At 41.9% G+C, this 19188-nt stretch overlaps 1 protein-coding gene across 3 annotated transcripts; it reads left to right on the plus strand.

The window, feature by feature from the left end:
• Positions 1 to 1522: 1522 nt before the first annotated feature.
• Positions 1523 to 17751, plus strand: LOC110535810 (leucine zipper putative tumor suppressor 1). 3 transcript variants are annotated; one of them, XM_021621110.2, is made up of 5 exons: positions 1523 to 1844; positions 13238 to 13698; positions 14869 to 15711; positions 15939 to 16133; positions 16348 to 17751. In XM_021621110.2, the coding sequence occupies exons 2-5, from the start codon at positions 13360 to 13362 to the stop codon at positions 16849 to 16851; spliced, it is 1881 nt and encodes a 626-aa protein (XP_021476785.2). In that variant the 5' UTR covers positions 1523 to 1844; positions 13238 to 13359; the 3' UTR covers positions 16852 to 17751. The 3 variants fall into 3 exon arrangements, with proteins under 3 accessions (XP_021476785.2, XP_021476787.2, XP_021476786.2); XM_021621111.2 differs by lacking the exon at positions 1523 to 1844 and adding an exon at positions 12029 to 12281; XM_021621112.2 differs by lacking the exon at positions 13238 to 13698.
• Positions 17752 to 19188: the final 1437 nt, after the last annotated feature.

Below are 19188 nucleotides of genomic sequence, written 5' to 3' on the forward strand. Positions count from 1 at the left end.
TATATCAGTCTCATTTAAGGACCAAAAAAATCACAGCCCTGCACCATACAGGTTACAAAATAGTTGGGAGGATATTTTCGATGTACCGATTCCATGAACTGACACACTAAACGACACCAGATTCAAAACTTAAAGTTTTTCAATTGATGTTATTATACAAAATTCTTGCAACCAATAGAATATTATATATATTTGGGGGATACAACCATCCCAGTGCTGCAAATTTTGCTGCCAAGAGACAATCATTAGATCACTTGTTTTGGTACCGCACATATGTGTAGCTTGTTTGTGGTCACAGATTCAGTGAATGGCTGAAAAAATGCAACATTCACTTAGAGCTAACTCTGCAAATAACACTAATGGGGGATTTGATAATCATAGTCAATCAATCAATAATATATTAATACTCTTATAAATGGTGTTTATCTTTAATTTACAATCTGCAGAAACTACGAGAATAGAAAGGTTCAGAACTTTTGTGAAACATCACAGCACAGTGGAAAAATATATACGGCAGCTAGAAATCAAAACTGGATGGTCTTCAGACAAAATATAACTTGTGTAAAATATACTGTCCGTGAAATGTATGTAGAATGTACAGTATAAGCTTGAAGTGTAATCCTAAGAATTATTGTCCATTAGTTTACTCCAATTAGGGGAAGGGTGGTAGGGTTAGGGGAAAATAGTAAAGGAGGGACATCCATTTTAACAGAAAGGTCACTTTTAATGCATATAAGTAGAGCTACTATGAGAGGTTTGGAATGCGTCTTCCTCCAACACCACAGCCGGAGTTCTAACCTGCATCCAGCTGATCATGAATGCATCTGTTACATAACTGTTATGAACCAAAATATATCCCTGTCTGAATTATTGAGCAGGGCTGGACGAACCAGTGAAGCAGGTTTAATCCTCAGGAGCTAAACACTGAGCGCTCAGACCAGGGAGAAACAGAGGATGAGTCATATCATCAGCCCCAGAGCACTGTCAGAGTTTAACTTTCATCTAAAACCAATCTGTTTTCAGCACACAATTCTTTAGAGTATTCACAAACTGTCAAATAAATACAGTAGAGACATTGTGTCAGCTGTTACGTACTAAGTTGTTACTGTTTTATAATTGATTTGCCTGCTCCTCTGTATTATTAACGTGGAGTAAATCAACATAGATTTGAAATGTTTATGGCACAGTGGGTTGAATTACAAAACCAGCATTGTGCACACTGAAAGAGACACACATGCATCACCGTGCCTCGGAAAAGCTTTAGAAGAGTGTGGAGCCATCCAATAAGAACAGTGGGCTGATGGTATGTGGGTACACACAGGCAGTGGAGTTATGATGGATAACAGAATATTGTGGCTGAGTGCCAAGGAGGGGGAGAGAGAGTGAGCGAGAGAGAGAGAAAGAGAGAGAGAGAGAGCTGAAAGAGGAAGAGGGAGGGGAGCAGAAAGCAGAGTGGAGAAATACCGCTCAATAGATAGGATGACGGGAGAGTGAGAGGAGGAGATAGGAGCGAGCAAGAAAAAGGGTGAGTGAGTGGTAGAGAAAGGGACAGTGGGAGGGAGTTAAAGAGGGAAGGAACAAGGAGAAAGGAGAGGTAGAAAGAGGAAGATAGCAAAAGAGGAGCTATGTATTTCTGTGGGAGGGTGACAGCGCTCCATTCCTGGGAGATGGGATGAAGTGAACACACAGTATGGAGAGACAAAAACGGGCTTAGAGGACAAAGAAAAATATAAACACAAACATAAAAAGAGACATTGCCCCTTTGTGTCCCACTCAGCAGCGCAAGCCATCCTCCACATGGAAGAGGCAGACCCGGGAAAGTAGCTCAGCACTCAGTAATGGAGGTAGGTCACCTAAGGCTCAAATGTTATGGCTGCTAAACTGGATGTGACTTGGTACAAGTGGTTCATATCAATGACTAGCCCAGGGTAAACATGCTAGGAAGTAACGGAAAGGCAGCAGAAAGAAGTTGAGCATGTGAATGTGCTCTGACTCGGCAAGGTTTTACTGTAGTTAGAGCAAATGTTTTGTCGTCTATGATTGAAGAAGAACCTTTATTTTAACAAATAAAGGGTAGAAAAGTTTGTCATTCTGTGGAGGTGTTTAGCTTGTTTCTAAAGAAGAACTCTCTGGAGTGCATGCGCGTCGGTCCTAACTGAGGTGTTAGCATTCCACTGCTGTCTCTAAACACTATCAAGTGCAATATAATATGTAGTAATATACTGTTTCAGACTACAGCTTTTCAACAGCTTGTAATTAGTCTCTAATAGACAACAGACCTCCCCAGTGTACAACAAACAAGGAAATTGGTGTGCACTGCTATAACCACAAAAACATTGTGACCACTGTGTACATTATGTGTTGAAACCTGCAGACGGATCTATCTGGTGACAAGATGAGAGATTGGATAAACTGTGTACCTGCATAGACATGCATTGTAGTGCTGCTTCAAAAGGAATACAGAAACGTGTGGGTGTATAGAAACTGGAGAAGACAGGCTTTGGAGAGCAGAACGGAACTGCATTTATTTTATATCCAATCTGCAATCTCTTCAGACTAACCATTAACATTGTCATGGCCTGCTAAAGAGACTCTCAAAATAACTGGCCCAGATACCTAAATACAGCATCTGTATATGAGGCTTGGTTCAGCGATGCTGATGTAGGGATGCTATTGCAGCGAATGAGTACACATATTTGCTTCCCCAATCCCAAATCTAATGTACGGTACATTCGGGAAAGTATTCAGAGCACTTGACTTTTTCCACATTTTGTCATGTCACAGCCTAATTCTAAAATGGATCAAATAAAATCAATCTACAAAGCAAAAACAGGTTTTTATAAATGTTACGTAAGTATTCAGACCCTTTGCTATGAGACTCAAAACTGAGCTCAGATGCATCCTGTTTCCATTGATCATCTTTGAGATGTGTCTACAACTTAATTGAAGTCCACCTGTGGTCAATTCAATTGATTGGACATGATTTGGAAAGGCACACAACTCTCTATATAAGGTCCCACAGTTGACAGTGCATGTCAAAGCAAAAACCAAGCCATGAGGTCGAATGAATTGTCCGTAGAGCTCCGAGACAGAATTGTGTCGAGGCACAGATCTGGGGAAAGGTTACCAGATTGAAGGTCCCCAAGAACACAGTGACCTCCATCATTCTTAAATTGAAGAAGTTTGGTACCACCAAGACTCTTCCTTAAGCTGGCGGCCCGGCCAAACTGAGTAATCGGGGGAGAAGGGCCTTGGTCAGGGAGGTGACCAAGAACCCAATGGTCCCTCTGACAGTGCTCCAGAGTTCCTCTGTGGAGATGGGAGAACTAGAAGGACAATCATTTCAGCAGCACTCCACCAAACAGGACTTTACGGTAGAGTGGTCAGACGGAAGCCACTCCTCAGTAAAAGGAAAATGACAGCCTGCTTAAAAGGCATCCAAAGAGAGATCCTTGATGAAAACCTGCTCCAGAGTAATCAGGACCTGAGACTGGGGAGTAGGTTCACCTTCCAACAGGACAACGGACCCTATGCACACAGCCAAGACAACGCAGGAGTGGCTTCAGGACAAGCCTCTGAATGTCCTTGTGTGGCTTAGCCAGAACCCGGACTTGAACCTGATCTAACATCTCTGTAGAGAACTGAAAATTGCTGTGCAGGGATGCTCCCCATCCAACCTGACAGAGCTTGAGGATCTGCTGAGAAGAATGGGAGAAACTACCTAAATCAAATAAAATGTTATTTTACTGCAATTCAGTTTTAAGAAAAATTTGTGTTAAGTAAAAAATAGATAAGCCAAAAAAAATAAAAATAATAATAATTAAAGAGCATCAGTAAAATAACAATAGTGAGGCGTTGTACGGGGTTAGTCGGGGTAATTGAGGTAATACAGTTGAAGTCAGAAGTTTACATACACTTAGGTTGGAGTCATTGAAACTTGTTTTTCAACTACTCCACAAATGTCTTGTTAACAAATTATAGTTTTGGTAAGTCAGTTAGGACATCTACTTTGTGCATGACACAAGTAATTTTTCAAACAATTGTTTACAAACAGATTATTTCAAAAATATATATATATAATTCACTGTATCACAATTCCAGTGGGTCAGAAGTTTACATACACTAAGTTGACTGTGCCTTTTAAACAGCTTGGAAAATTCCAGAAAATGATGTCATGGCTTTAGAAACTTCTGATACACTAATTGACATAATTTGAGTCAATTGGAGGTTTATCTGTGTATGTATTTCAAGGCCTACCTTCAAACTCAGTGCCTCTTGGCTTGACATCATGGGACAAACAAGAGAAATCAGTCAAGACAGAATTGTAGACTTCCACAAGTCTGGTTCATCCTTAGGAGCAATTTCCAAATGCCTGAAGGTACCACATTCATCTGTACAAACAATAGTACGTTCATCTCTGTCTCCTAGACATGAACGTACTTTGGTGCGAAGAGTGCAAATCAATCCCAGAACAACAGCAAAGGACCTTGTGAAGATGCTGGAGGAAACATGTACAAAAGTATCTATATCCACAGTAAAATGAGTCCTATATCGACATAACCTGAAAGGCCGCTCAGCAAGGAAGAAGCCACTACTCCAAAACCGCCATAAAAAAAGCCAGACTACGGATTGCAACTGCACATGGGGACAAAGATTGTACTTTTTGGAGAAATGACCTCTGGTCTGATGAAACAAAAATAGAACTATTTGGCCGTAATGACATTGTTATGTTTGGAGGAAAAAGGGGGAGGCTTGCAAGCCGAAGAGCACCATCCCAACAGTGATGCACAGGGGTGTCAGCATCATGTTGTGGGGTTGCTTTGCTGCAGAAGGAGCTGGTGCACTTCACAAAATAGATGGTATCATGTGGGAAGGAAAATGATTTGGATGTGTTGAATCAAAATCTCAATCTACATCAGTCAGGAAGATAATAGCTTGGTCGCAAATGGACAAAATGGACAAAGTTGTTGCAAAATGTGGCAAAATGGCTTAAGGACAACACAGTCAAGGTATTGGATTGGCCATCACAAAGCCCTGACCTCAAACCTATAGAAATGTGTGGACAGAACTGAAAAAGCATGTGGAGGAAGGAGGCCTACAAACCTGACTCAGTTACACCAGCTCTGTCAGGAGGAATGGACCAAAATTCACCCAACTTATTGTGGGAAGCTTGTGGAAGGCTACCCAAAACATTTGACCCAAGTTAATCAATTTAAAGGCAACGCTACCAAGTACTAATTGAGTATATGTAAACTTCTGACCCACTGGGAATGTGATGAAAGAACTAAAAGCTGAAATAAATCATTATCTCTACTATTATTCTGACATTTCACATTCTTAAAAAATAAAGTGGTGATCCTAACTGACCTAAGACAGGACATTTTTACTCTGATCAAATGTCAGGAATTGGGAAAAACTGAGTTTAAATGTATTTGGCTAAGGTGTATGTAAACATCCGACTTCAACTGTACATGAATTCCTCAAATGTCAGCTGCACAATCAATGGCTAATGTCAACCTTGCACACTAGTTCTAAGCTCCGGAATGAGTCTTAAAGCCACAATCTGGAATTTGTATTTTAGCCCAACAGCAGCCTCACCACATAAACGTATGGGGTAGGATTGAAGAAATGTAACCACTCTCAAATTCATACCTCATACCTTATGTCTAGTGTCAGGTGTTTGTTTTTCTGACCACAACATATGACCAAGAAAAACTCCAGGCCCTACTTGTGGTTACTGTCTTTTATCACTTACAGATTTCATTTCTCCAATACTTAAACTTTTGTTCAAACTGTTAATTAGACAATTGTGATTTGCATGTTCAACCTGGTCTCATGGAAATTCATAGGATTTGGTATGTAAATCTGTTCCCTCCATTTTGTATGATATATTACGTTACGTTACATTATGAATTAAATAGCGGTCGTACAATATCATACGACATAGAGGATGTATAATATCATACAAATTGGATGATGTAACTTATCATACGTCTTGGTAGACTTTTTTTGCATGTTGCATCATAACAACAAAGAAGAATTACAGGGAGAATTAACGTTAGTGGTTAGGAGAACAAAACAACAAATGTTAGGAGAGTTTTTGTAGCAGGTTATGTGAATTGGGTTAAGGTTAGAATAAGGGTTATGGGAAGGATGAACAAAAATGCTACAGTTGTCCCCGACGCGACTCAAACACGCAACCTTTGGATTGCTAGACGGTCGCCGTATACACCCACCCATCCACCCCAACCAACCTCCATACTTTCGTTTCTGTTTCAAGTAACTAGACTTTGAGACAGAAATGCATATAGTAAGTATGTTTCATATACTGTATCTTTGAGGCCAGGCTGGAAAGTCTGGAGCTAAATTCACTTCCCCTCTAATGTAGCTCAGAAGACACTCTTGTCACTTTTTGGGGGCTTCTAATTTTTTGGGGAGGTTCACAAGCTTTCTATCTGTGGTCCAGCATTATTGAAGAAGGTTAGGCCCAGAGATACTTTTACCTACTGAACTTACTTTGAAAGTTACTACTTATCTGTAAGTGGATGCAAGTAGTATGGGTCTCTACAGTTTCACTTTTCGATAAAGGTAGACAAATACTGCTATTTGCTGCCTTGCTTTTCACTGTGGCCTTTCATTTTTAGTCTGACTCAGAGATAAAAGCCTAAGAAGTAAATATTTTATGACTACGGAGAGGCTACTGATCTGTAGCATCTAATGTACGATGCACACAACTCTCTAAAACAGTTTTTGGATAGATTCCAGCCACTTCAGTACGTTAAGTGTACAGACATCAGAGAGCAATAATCAATGTAGAATGTGGATAGTGTGGCTCAGTAAGGATATGCAATAATACATTAGGCATAAAGCCTTGTCACTTACAAACATACTTTCTTTGGCCTGGTCATTAATTAAGGGTACCATTTGGATGCAATTTAAAACAAGTTTCTCCTTGTACGGAGTCCAGCTGCTAGGCTTATGCAAATGCCTTTCAGAATGTTATCACCGGGCACCCCAGAAATGCAAATTCATAGAATGAGCATCACCTTTGTAGAGTAACGGTTGATTGTTTGTCGGCCTAATGTCTCATTTGAAAGGGTTGAATCACTTCAGGCAAGCATTCTAATTTCAGAGATAGGCCTCCATTAAAACGGACCTGGCTGTTCTTACCTTAATGAAAAGCAATGATGTTTCATTAATGACTAGCACATGCTCACTTCACCACAACCAGTCATTTAACTTTTCCCCCCATCCACACAAGGCCCTTTCCTCCACCACTCAAAAGGATTGATTGAAGGGCACTCAGGGTAGCCTACAAAATACCCATACTCACTTCAAACATAATGTTGACATTGTCATTGATATCACTCACTCGCACACAGACACAGAAAAACTCTCTCTCTCTTCCCTCAATGGCAGTAGGAATGAGCGTGTGCGATTCCCTATTCAGAGCTGAGGGGTCATTCACTCACAGCCTCCTCACCAATGTACTAAGTGGATTATCCAATTAGCTGCCATTGTATGCTCTGAGGAGAAATCACACTAGAGCATGTACAAGCTGGATGGATGGATAGCAGGAGAATAAGAGGGAAAGTGACAGATCGATGCTTGTCTCTGTCTCCCACATCATTCCCAGCAGAGTGTCATTTAGTTTAACGAAGATAACTCATACTTTCAACTTGGCCACACAATGCACAAGGAACAATGTCAAGCTACGTGAGGAGAATCCTTGACAGCATACACATATAGAGACAGGGCCTTCCTTTTCAATTATTCACCTCATCAAACCCTGGAAAGGTTTTTGTTGTCCTTTATGGTGTCTCACATTCACACACACATACACACACTCACAATCCACAGTTGAAGTCAGAAGTTTACATACACCTTAGCCAAATACATTTAAACTCAGTTTTTCACAATTCCTGACATTTAATCCTAGTAAAAAATCCCTGTCTTAGGTCAGTTAGGATCACCACTTTATTTTAAGAATGTGAAAAGTCAGAATAATAGTAGAGAGGATGATTTATTTCAGCTTTAATTTCTTTCATCACATTTCCAGTGGGTCAGAAGTTTACATACACTCAATTAGTACTTGGTAGCATTGCCTTTAAATTGTTTAACTTGGGTCAAACGCTTCGGGTAGCTTTCCACAAGCTTCCTACAATAAGTTGGGTGAATTTTGGTCCATTCCTCCTGACAAGGCTGGTGTAACTGAGTCAGGTTTGGAGGCCTCCTTGCTCGCACATGCTTTTTCAGTTCTGCCCACACATTTTCTATAGGCTTGAGGTCAGGGCTTTGTAATTGCTACTCCAATACCTTGACTGTGTTGTCCTTAAGCCTTTTTGCCACAACTTTGGAAGTATGCTTGGGGTCATTGTCCATTTGGAAGACCCATTTGCGACCAAGATTTAACTTCCTGACTAATGTATTGAGATGTTGCTTCAATATATCCACATATTTTTCCTACCCCCATGATGCCATCTATTTTGTAAAGTGCACCAGTCCCTCCTGCAGCAAAGCCCCCCCTCAACATGATGATGCCACCACCGTGTTTCACAGTTGGGATGGAGTTCTTCGGCTTGCAAACCACCCCCTTTTTCCTCCAAACATATTGATGGTCATTATAGCCAAACAGTTCTATTTTTGTTTCATCAGACCAGAGGACATTTCTCCAAAAAGTACGATCTTTGTCCCCATGTGCAGTTGCAAACCATAGTCTGGCTTTTTTATGGCGGTTTTGGAGCAGTTGCTTCTTCCTTGCTGAGCGGCCTTTCAGGTTATGTTGATATAGGACTCATTTTTACTGTGGATATAGATACTTTGTACCTGTTTCCTCCAGCATCTTCACTGGGTCCTTTGCTGTAGTTCTGGGATTGATTTTCACTTTTCGCACCAAAGTACGTTCATCTCTAGGAGACAGAACGCGTCTCCTTCCTGAGCAGGATGATGGCTGCGTGGTCCCTTGGTGTTTATACTTGCGTACTATTGTTTGTACAGATGAACGTGGTACCTTCAGGCGTTTTGAAATTGCTCCCAAGGATCAACCAGACTTGTGGAGGTCTACAATTTTGTTTCTGAGGTCTTGGCTGATTTCTTTTGATTTTCCCATGATGTCAAGCAAAGAGGCACTGAGTTTAAAGGTTGGTCTTGAAATACAGTACACCCACAGGTACACCTCCAATTGACTCAAATAATGTCAATTAGCCTATCTGTAACGGTCGTCGGTGGAAGAAGGTGAGGACCAATGCGCAGCGTGGTAAGTTTCCATATTTTTAATAAAGAAATTGAACACTGAACAAAAACAACAAAGTGAATGAACATAACAGTTTTGTCTGGTGCAGAATACGAACACTCAACAGAACATAATCACCTACACCACACAGGTGGGAAAAGGCTACCTAAGTATGATTCTCAATCAGAGACAACTAACGACACCTGCCTCTGATGAGAACCATACCAGGCCAAACACAAAAACACCACAAAAGGAACATAGACAACCCACCCAAATCACGCCCTGACCATACTAAAACAGTCATAACAAAATAACTAAGGTCAGAACGTGACAGACTGTTTAAAGGCACAGTCAACTTAGTGTAATGTAAACTTCTGACCCACTGGAATTGTGATACAGTGAATAATCAGTGAAATAATCTGTTTGGAAACAATTGTTTGAAAAATTACTTGTGTCATGCACAAAGTAGATGTCCTATCCGACTTGACAAAACTATAGTTTGTTAACAAGAAAAGTGTGGAGTGGTTGAAAAACGAGTTTTAATGACTCCAACCTAAGTGTATGTAAACTTCCGACTTCAACTGTATATGCGAGTTTGGAATATGGCTGTGTCATGACTGAGAGGACTTGAGGCTAACAATGCTTTATAATTATGTCTTCTCAGTCATTCTATTCGCAGTTTACGCACCACGATGGGGCCTAACCACAATTCTACCGAAAATAACATTGGGTTGTGTGACACAACATTTCATGACCCCCCCACCCTACCACCTCCCCTCTAAGAAAATTAAGGGACTTAAGAAAATGTTTGTTTTGAAGCTCATTTTCTGCAATTCTACGAAGTTTACCAATACTCATTACGTCTTTCAGGTAGGCTATTTAATGATAATAATAATGGATAAGGAAAATAAAATGTTATTCTGCTACCAAATATGTTTTATTATGATAATTTATGTCAACCATCAATTTAATTATACAGCACATATTCTATTTTACAGAAAGTGATTTAATCAATTGTTGACTGTGCCCAATAATGTTTGTACCATGTTTTGCGCTGCTCCAATGTGGTGTTGCTGCCTTGCTATGTTGTTATCTTAGGTCTTTCCTTATGTAGTGTTGTGTTGTCTCTCTTACTGGGATGTGTGTTTTGTCCTACGTTGATATTACATTTATTTATTTATTTAAATCCCAGGCCCCCTGTCCCCGCAGGAGGCCTTTTGCCTTTTGGTAGGCTGTCATTGTAAATAAGAATTTGTTCTTAATTATTGTTCTTAAATAAATAAAAATACAAAAAAAATGGATTAGTGACAGAGTCACACATTGTAGAAGATTACTTCCAATTTCTTAGACTCCTTGACTAGGTCATAGCTCAACTTCTGAATGTCATAGAGACAAATCAAAGATATTTCCATGTGCACCAGAGTCGCGACTTCCTCTGGCATTTTACCGCTTGTGTCTAGCATCACCGATTTAAAAGTTGTTTTAGATCGGTATAAACAATCACGAATTGCTCTACTGTACCTCTTTAGCAGAGGTTTCCAGCCGAGGGGCGAGGTACGAAACAGGACCGCTTGCTAAAGAGGTACAGCAGAGCAGAGCAGCTCGTTCCTTGTGGGACAGGTATAAATCCTGCCCTGTATGTCCCTGCTCTCGCCTATGAGGTAATGGATTGGCTACGCGTGTCACTGTGTGTCTCAGTGTCAGCTGGTCCGCTGTGTGGCAGGCTTTTGTGTCAGGCAGGTCAGCTGTGGCTTGGTGGGGGCACGTGTAGCAAACCCTCCCCCTCACTATGCACACACTCATGCAAAGAGATCACTCCCCCAAACCCCATTCTCAATGTAGCTCCAAATACCCCCAATTGTTCACCAGTGACTGAAGGCCTTACATCATTGTGATCCTAGGAGGCCCGAGGGTCAGATGGATTTGTATAATATATTTAAATGATGTAATCTTGATGAAATTACAAAATCTTCCTAAATACAAGAAGAGCCTCTGATATGGTTTAGTAAAGACAGTTCATGTACATTATCTTGAATATCTATGATAGAATAAAATGAAAGCAATTATCTACAGATTTTTGGTGAAATATCTCCCTACTACTAATGCAGTTGTGCCCTGTTGTTTATCAGGAGTTGAATCTCAACAAATGGATTTATTTTGAAAGCCCTTGAAATTAACATTCTTAAAATCAATAATGTTCCATCTGTGAACATTGCACAAAATATTTCCTTGATCAATTAAAAAAGTTGATCAATTAAGGTTTGTGTGTTAAAAGATTGAATCAATTTAGGATGCTTGCCTAAAACAAGGGTTGACTTTTACAGTATATTCCTAGATAGGCTGAGAAAGTGGGCAAGCTGAAACTGATACAGCAGCACTAAGAGCAACTCAAAGCCCTCAGCAGTAAATCACTCTTACTGCACAATTTGCCCCTTATTCTAAAGTGTAGCCATTTATTTAACACTCAAATATGGTGTTTGCTGTTCAGTAGGAATAAATCAAACACCAGACAAAAGTCCACACAAAGAATGGCACACTTCAGCAGATAAAGAGGGGTTATTTCTCTTCAGCCAGAGAGGTGTTTGTTCAGAGTGGATGTGGGGCAGTGTGGGAGGAACAGGGAACGGGGGGGGGGGGGTATTACACAGTTGATGGAGAAAAGGGGGCGGAGGGAGTTTGGGGGTGTACGGGGGGGGGGGTTTAAAGAATCCATTGTGAGGAAAAGGAGTTAATCACTTGAGCGGCGTGTGCCAGGGTAAAAGGAGCACATGTCATACACCCCATTCCCTGGGGGGCTTCCAAGGTCCCATCTCCCGTCTAGCTGAATTTACATGTCAGTTATGCAAAGCCGGGCCGCCTCTGAATAAAGCAAAGAAAGACCCACCCCCTCAGAATAGTACCCTCTTGGCTGGTGATAGTGGTGGTGTGTTCACTGCATGAATGGTTCATTCAGGGACGCACACTCGTACACACACACGGCTACGTGGTATTTCCAGGACTGAAGGGATTGCTGCGCGTTAGTCTGCTAGACGGATGCTTTGCCATGGCAGTAAGTCAATGTGAATATTTTCTAGTCTTGTGATGAATTTTGGTGGTGAATTCTAGAATTTGAGAGGGATTGTGAAAGAATGTCAGACAGACAGATAGGCTGGAGGTGGGGGTGGGGGGGGGGGGGGTGGGGGTGATGTCAAAGATTGTTTACATATGGCATCTGGCATTGTTCTGTGCTTGAAAAGGTACAAATCAAAACAATAATTAGCTATTATTTGAGGAAAATTGTGAGGTATCATGCCAAACAGTACCATGTCAAACAATGTAAACATGTAAAAAATATCCTTCTTCTGAACGAAGCTAAATATCAATTTTTTTCTGACATGCTGTGACCAAGAGGCTGTATTCTGTTTCGTCCATTGTGATTATTGTCCCTGTTCACATAGCTATTATTGCATTTTCTATGAAAAGATAAGGTGAGCAGAAGAGTTCTTACTAGGTGCCTGTTTTGTCCGTTTTTTCATCTCTTCCTGTGGAATACTAACACTCCTTATTCATTCAAAACAACTGCACTTGCACCATACAAAATAAAACACTAACAGTGACAGCTATGCATGTCTTCCACGCCAGCCACGCCGTGTTAAGAATGATTTGCAACGGATTAGCTATCAGATACGTACTACTTAATGTGACTATTATAGTTGGCCCGTTGAGCCATGCTTTTGTTCCTGTCGACATTATGCTTAAAGAAAGGACACCAGGTGGTTGGGGAGCCCATGGGCAATCTCATTCACTTTGGAGACCTCTGCTACTTAGTAACTAGTGACAACTGAAAGACATTAAGTCTGTTCCCTAGAGGGTTTGAGATCATGGCTAGCAACATCTGGGACCTTGTATCTCCCGGGGCAGGGATGATGAAAAGAGGGTATGTCTACAGTATGGTTTGTTGCGAAAGTAATAGTGAGAAAAGTATAACAAAAAATTTCAAGTTGAATCTCAATTTCTTCCCTTCAGATGGAAATGTTGAAAATATCTCCCTGGGGTCATGAGTTTTTCCCGCACTACAAGTACCTCTTCAACAAAATACGTTAAAGTTGTCAGGACATCCATTCTGCTTTCCCTAATGCTCAGAGACCATGGGAAGCGTCAGCAGCCTCGTCTCAGGTCACAGTCTTCACAGCAAGCACTGTCAGGCCACGGAGTACAAATTAAAGAAAGCAGGCCATCACCGGAAGACAGGCCGGAGCCTGGATGGCCTACTGAAGTATAGCTTTGCACAGGGGTCCTCCAACAACACATCTAAAGCCATCTCTCACTCAGGCAGGAGTGAGGACTTCTTTTATATAAAAGTGAGCCACAAGCCGCGGACGACTCACCAGAGAGGCATCCTAACAGAGAACCTTTTAGGACAGGGACATTTTACTGATACGGAACCAGACTGTAGAGTGCCAACTATGTCTGGGAAACTGGAGAAGGTGAGTCTCTGACTTGCTCAACATACTTGCTCAACATACTTGCCTGTGTCAATATTTCTGTGTTGTACAATTGATAGCCAGGGAGGCAATTTCAAACACAACTTCAAGATCAGACAAGCACAATAGATAGCAAACAAAAATATTACCTCTGTTGAAACACCAAGCTTTGTGTTGTCCAGTCTTTTTAACCATCGCCAAGGTTGATGACTTAAGCCACAATTTTGAGTTTGGGTTTCAGCCTAACTGCAAATGTGTGTAACCACACTCCATGTCATAGACAGAGCTAGATGCAAGGACTGACAGTCCAAGAGATTTAAATTAGAATTTTAAACATATTTTAAGCTGTATATTATTACTTTAGAAAGACTAAAATGACAGCAAAAACATACCCAGCCAAATCCTAACCCGGACAACGCTGGGTCAATTGTGCTCCGCCAAATGGGACTCCCAATCACAGCCGGTTGGGATACAGCCTGGAATTGAACCAGGGTCTGTAGTGACACCTCTAACACTGAGATGCGGTGCTTTAGACCGCTGCGCCACCTAGGAGCCCTCACGAGGCATTATAAGTTATATTCCTTAAGAATGAATGGATAGGCTATATTTTAGTAATTCAAATCAGTAAATATTGCAGATTGCAATGCCTTGATCGTTTGTAAGATGTCATCAGTGATGCTATCTTGTCTTATCCAAGTCCTGCTCTCTGAATAGGCCTTTATGCCCCAAGAGAGAAAGTGCTTTCCAGGCATGAAGTCACTGGACAGGAATGCTGAGTCCACAGGATTAACGCTCACACTTAAACAGCGCAACACATTATTAATATCACAGAGCAGGGCAATTCATCTTTTCTCAGACAGTACAACAGGGTGGAGGAGGAGGTTGGGTATAACTGGTGGTCTTCCCAGACAGCACAGATGGGACATATGGAATAAGCTCATGTTTCATGTTTCATGACAGTTTCATGTATTCTGTATATTCTTACATTGCACTTCTACATGTACAAATCTCAAATTTCTGGGTGGTTATCTGTTCTCGTCAGCACTAAATAATTGATTATTCATTGGTAGCACTATTTGCTTACATGATCATCTCCATTGCTAAAAGGAAGGTTGAAAACTAAAACCAACAGGTTCTCTGATTGATTATTTGCTCTCCTTCCTCTGCCTCTAGAATACCGAGAACGCTTTGATCCGGCCCACAGCCTTCAAGCCAGTCATCCCTAGGAGCACCTCTTCCACAGAGACTCGCGACAATCTCACCCACCTGCTTATTCCGCCAGAAAGGACCAAAGACTCCCAGGGGCCCAAACAGGACACCTTTTCAGTGACACTCTCAGACTCTGGGCAGGATTCAATGTCCAGCCTGCCTACTCAAAGCACCAATGGGAGCCTCAGTGCTTCCACAGGCCCATTGTCTCAGTGTGCAGGAGGCTCAGCCCATGGCATGGCCCATCCCCTGCAGCCCCCTCGCTCTACATGGACCAATGGGAATGGCATTAGAGCCAGTGCTAGGGCTGCAGCTCTAAGCAATGGAGGGGCAGTGAAGGCTAACAGGGATGCCGTCTCCATACCGTCCACTCAGCAGCCTATTAATCTGTTGGAGGAGATGGGAGGCTGTAATCGCACTCCCATCTCAATGGACGAGTCTCTCATTGAGCTGCTGGAGCAGAGGCTGCTGGAGAGTGAGACAGAGCTGCATGAGCTGCAGGTGAGCTTTGAGGAGAAAGAGGTGGACACTTGCCAGCTGTTCGAAGAGAGGCAGAGGTATTGTGTTGAGGAGATGGAGGGCCTGAAGCAGAGGTGCTCCACCAAGCTCAGGCAGGTCTCGCACAGGGCCGTGAGGAACCACCAGGCCTTGCAACTGCAGGTCAGTCAGCTGCAACAGGACAAGCAGAGGCTCCAGGATGAGCTGGCCAGGATGACCCAGGAAAAGGACCTGACAGAGGTCAAACTGAGGTCGTTTGAGAGGGAGAAAACCCAGCTCGAGCCCACCTTAGAGGAGACCCAGTGGGAGGTGAGTGCGGCCAGCATGTCTCATGAATTTTTCCTGACCACATAGCCTTACCATGAAAATCAGGGCCCTAGTTGTGACTGAGTGGGCCCAAAGTATTTCCTGGTCAGGTCACTAGGAAAATGCATTGCACAGGGTTTGCACAGGGTTTGCACAGGCCAGAGAGAATGTAATTTTAAAAAATTCAGCCAGTGATTCAACGCAATTTTTTTTTTTGCATTCTTTACTAGGTATGTCAAAAGACTGGGGAGATCTCCCTGCTGAAGCAGCATCTCAGGGACTCCCAGGCTGATGTCACTCACAAGCTGAATGACATCGTAAGCCTCAAGGTCTCGCTGAAGGAGACTCGGGACAAAATGGAGGCATTGGGGCAGCAGAACAAAGAACAAGAGGACAAGATACACTCTCGCAGCGTGGAGGTCGAGGTACTGGGTCTCTTTTGTCAAAAGAAAATCAGAGGTAGTATGATATGCATACAGAATAGATTTCTTTAGTGAAGTACAGAAGCTGCACTAGTGGTGAGCAGATCTAAATTTAAGTGTGAGTGACAATGCTGAATCTAGGTCATTATCTACTAGGCCTCCATGTTGAACGGCAAAGTGCATTTTATAATGACACAATTCATCTATTCCACCCCAGGTATGCCACAATGAGCTCCAGCGCAAGAAGAACGAGGCTGATCTTCTAAGAGAAAAGGTGGGTATACTAGAGACAGACATCAAAGGAATCAAAACGGATCTGGCTCTGGCAAAAGAACAGAGGCAGCAGCAGAAGGCCAAACTGGAGGCCCAGGCCCAGCAGAGGTCAGACCAGAGTGGGGGGAGAGAAGGGTGCATGAGCACTGACTCCCTCCAGGGAGAGGTGGAGAGACTGAAAGGGGAGCTCAGGGAAGAGAGAGAGACTCAGGAGAGGCTGTTGAACAGCTTTGAGCATGAAAGACAGACGTGGAACAAGGAGAAGGACAGAGTCATCAAGTACCAGAATCAGCTTCAGCTCAACTATCTGCAGATGCACAAGAAGAACCAAGACTTGGAGAGGATCCTGCAGGAGCTCACAGTGGAGCTGGAGAGTCGGCCGGAGCTCGACGTGGACATCCACAGCTCAGGGTTACACTATGAGGATATGATAGCCACAGAAATTTGAGGGAGAAACTCACAGAGAATAATTGTTTAAAATCATCAACTGTTACAACAGGGTAATTAAACAATCATATTAAACACATAATTTGTTATATCTGTCCAGAAAACAGATTATCCATTGTTGCCTTGGCAGGGGCAGCGTTTTAAAGATAATTAAGTTGGCTAACATACTGCTGCAAGATATGACAGAATTGGGGTCAGGTCTGACTACTAAAATCACTGTAGTTCTCTATGACTGTGTAAAGCAGGCTTTAAGCTTTTGTTATGTTACCAATAGGGTTGGATTCCCAGAAACAGATTAAACCTAGACTTGGACCAAAAAAACATTAGACGAGGCTTAATCTTTGTCCAGGAAACCGCCCCATAATGTTCAATTGACAGAGGTCTACGAAATGCTTATTCCTCTTGAGCATTTTCCCAGTACTATACTTAACTTAAGGCATTCGTTCTGCATGTGTCAAGTCCTACATATAATGTTGCAAGTCTCCACAACAACCACTGAGACTCAGCGATATGATTCTATTTAACCTTTTTGATCCCAAGCATCACCGTGGCCAGAGATATTGCAGAGGGTGTGAGACAAGAGGATGCCCTCGTCAGCACCAACACAGATACTGGCATCTGCACGTGTATGGGAGTTCACATCTCTCTCCTGCAACATGATATAGTAGCCGCATGGCAACAAATGCTGAGGAGTGCAGCCACCTGTGTCACAGTCTTTCTTTTTGTCGGAAGTCTCCCCACTCTTTGTAGTAACTGTATAGCAGAGTTTGCCTAAGTGTCAAACCATTGGATGTATATTTTGTGAATTATCATCAGTATTATTTATTGATATAAGGGATATAAACGTTCAACGCAGTATTGTACTGATTATGGTTTGAAAGGGACTAATTAAACTGAGATGATAAAGAATGTATATCAATGAACTTCCATTGTAAGTGGGACTAGGAGAACATGATTGTCTCAAAGTGCATCCTACACTACACTGAGAATGTCTCACTGGTACAGATATCTCACAGAGGTACATTTGGCACTAAATCCTGTTCCCTCTCAGCCCAGCCTGATTGTTACTTACAGTATCAAGGCTGAAATCAAATTAAGGACTATTGTTAGGATATAGGCCCACAAGGCTGTAAATAGAACAATGGTTTCACCAGGCTGAGAGCATCATTCCAACCTTAATCTGATGTGCTTGACATGCAATGCAAACCAATGAAAACACAAACACAGAGAGAATAGCAATAGCGTTTACATACATGTAAGGGTTACAGGTAGTTTCATTGAGGCCTCAAAATAATATATAATACATGGGTACTCAGATCTCTGCAAATCACATGGATGTTTTTAAATCTACTTTTCCAACATGACACCATAAAGGTTAGAAAGTCTGTATCAGTAATTGGACAGCAGTTAAGCTCATGAGTCTGATGATGGAGCCTTATCCTGCTGTGATTCTGATGGACAGACAACATTCAAGCACAAAGAGGTTTGAATAAATTAGCAGGGGGAAAGCACATGTGCAACGTACAAAAGAAGGACACTGGCTGTTTTCTGTGGTCTCTGGTCATAGAAGAACTAGCTGTTTTCTGTGGTCTCTGGTCATAGAAGAACTAGCTGTTTTCTGTGGTCTCTGGTCATAGAAGAACTAGCTGTTTTCTGTGGTCTCTGGTCATAGAAGAACTAGCTGTTTTCTGTGGTCTCTGGTCATAGAAGAACTAGCTGTTTTCTGTGGTCTCTGGTCATAGAAGAACTAGCTGTTTTCTGTGGTCTCTGGTCATAGAAGAACTAGCTGTTTTCTGTGGTCTCTGGTCATAGAAGAACTAGCTGTTTTCTGTGGTCTCTGGTCATAGAAGAACTAGCTGTTTTGCAGATGTATAATAACAAAGCACTCAATAAATCCACACATAAATTATGAAACAGAATACCCTATATATATTATATACAACTTGGTATATGTCCAAGTGCATGTATAATTAATCAAGTTCTACAAATGATCTTACAGTCAGGCACCACAGGCTAAAAGGACATGTTTTGGTATTTTGGTCCTATAACATTAGTACTTAATTAGAACAAAGTTAGCATAAACATGGCTGTATTTTGTATGGATGGATATCCTCCATAGGGTTCTAGCTTGGCAATAGTTTGAAAATATACTGTTAAAGAGCGTAGGCGAGCCTATCGTTACTCCTTACCCTCCAAGGACCTTACTGTATATGCTATGTTAAGAGGGAGACTGACTCTGGCTGCCAAAACGGTCAAATACTCCCATCTAAACGTAAATCGATTCTCAAATGCGATATGGTTCTAGAAAAATGAAGCCCTTTACTTGCGTATCACATAA

Source organism: Oncorhynchus mykiss, chromosome 11 (genome assembly GCF_013265735.2).
Source record: "Oncorhynchus mykiss isolate Arlee chromosome 11, USDA_OmykA_1.1, whole genome shotgun sequence".
NCBI lineage: Eukaryota > Metazoa > Chordata > Actinopteri > Salmoniformes > Salmonidae > Oncorhynchus > Oncorhynchus mykiss.

Excerpts from the sequence above, each read along its gene's own strand:
- LOC110535810 (XM_021621110.2), top strand. The coding sequence starts at position 13,360 with ATGGGAAGCGTCAGCAGCCTCGTCTCAGGTCACAGTCTTCACAGCAAG. Across the intron at positions 13,699-14,868 it reads TGTCTGGGAAACTGGAGAAG|AATACCGAGAACGCTTTGAT; the intron begins GTGAGTCTCTGA and ends CTCTGCCTCTAG. Across the intron at positions 15,712-15,938 it reads TAGAGGAGACCCAGTGGGAG|GTATGTCAAAAGACTGGGGA; the intron begins GTGAGTGCGGCC and ends ATTCTTTACTAG.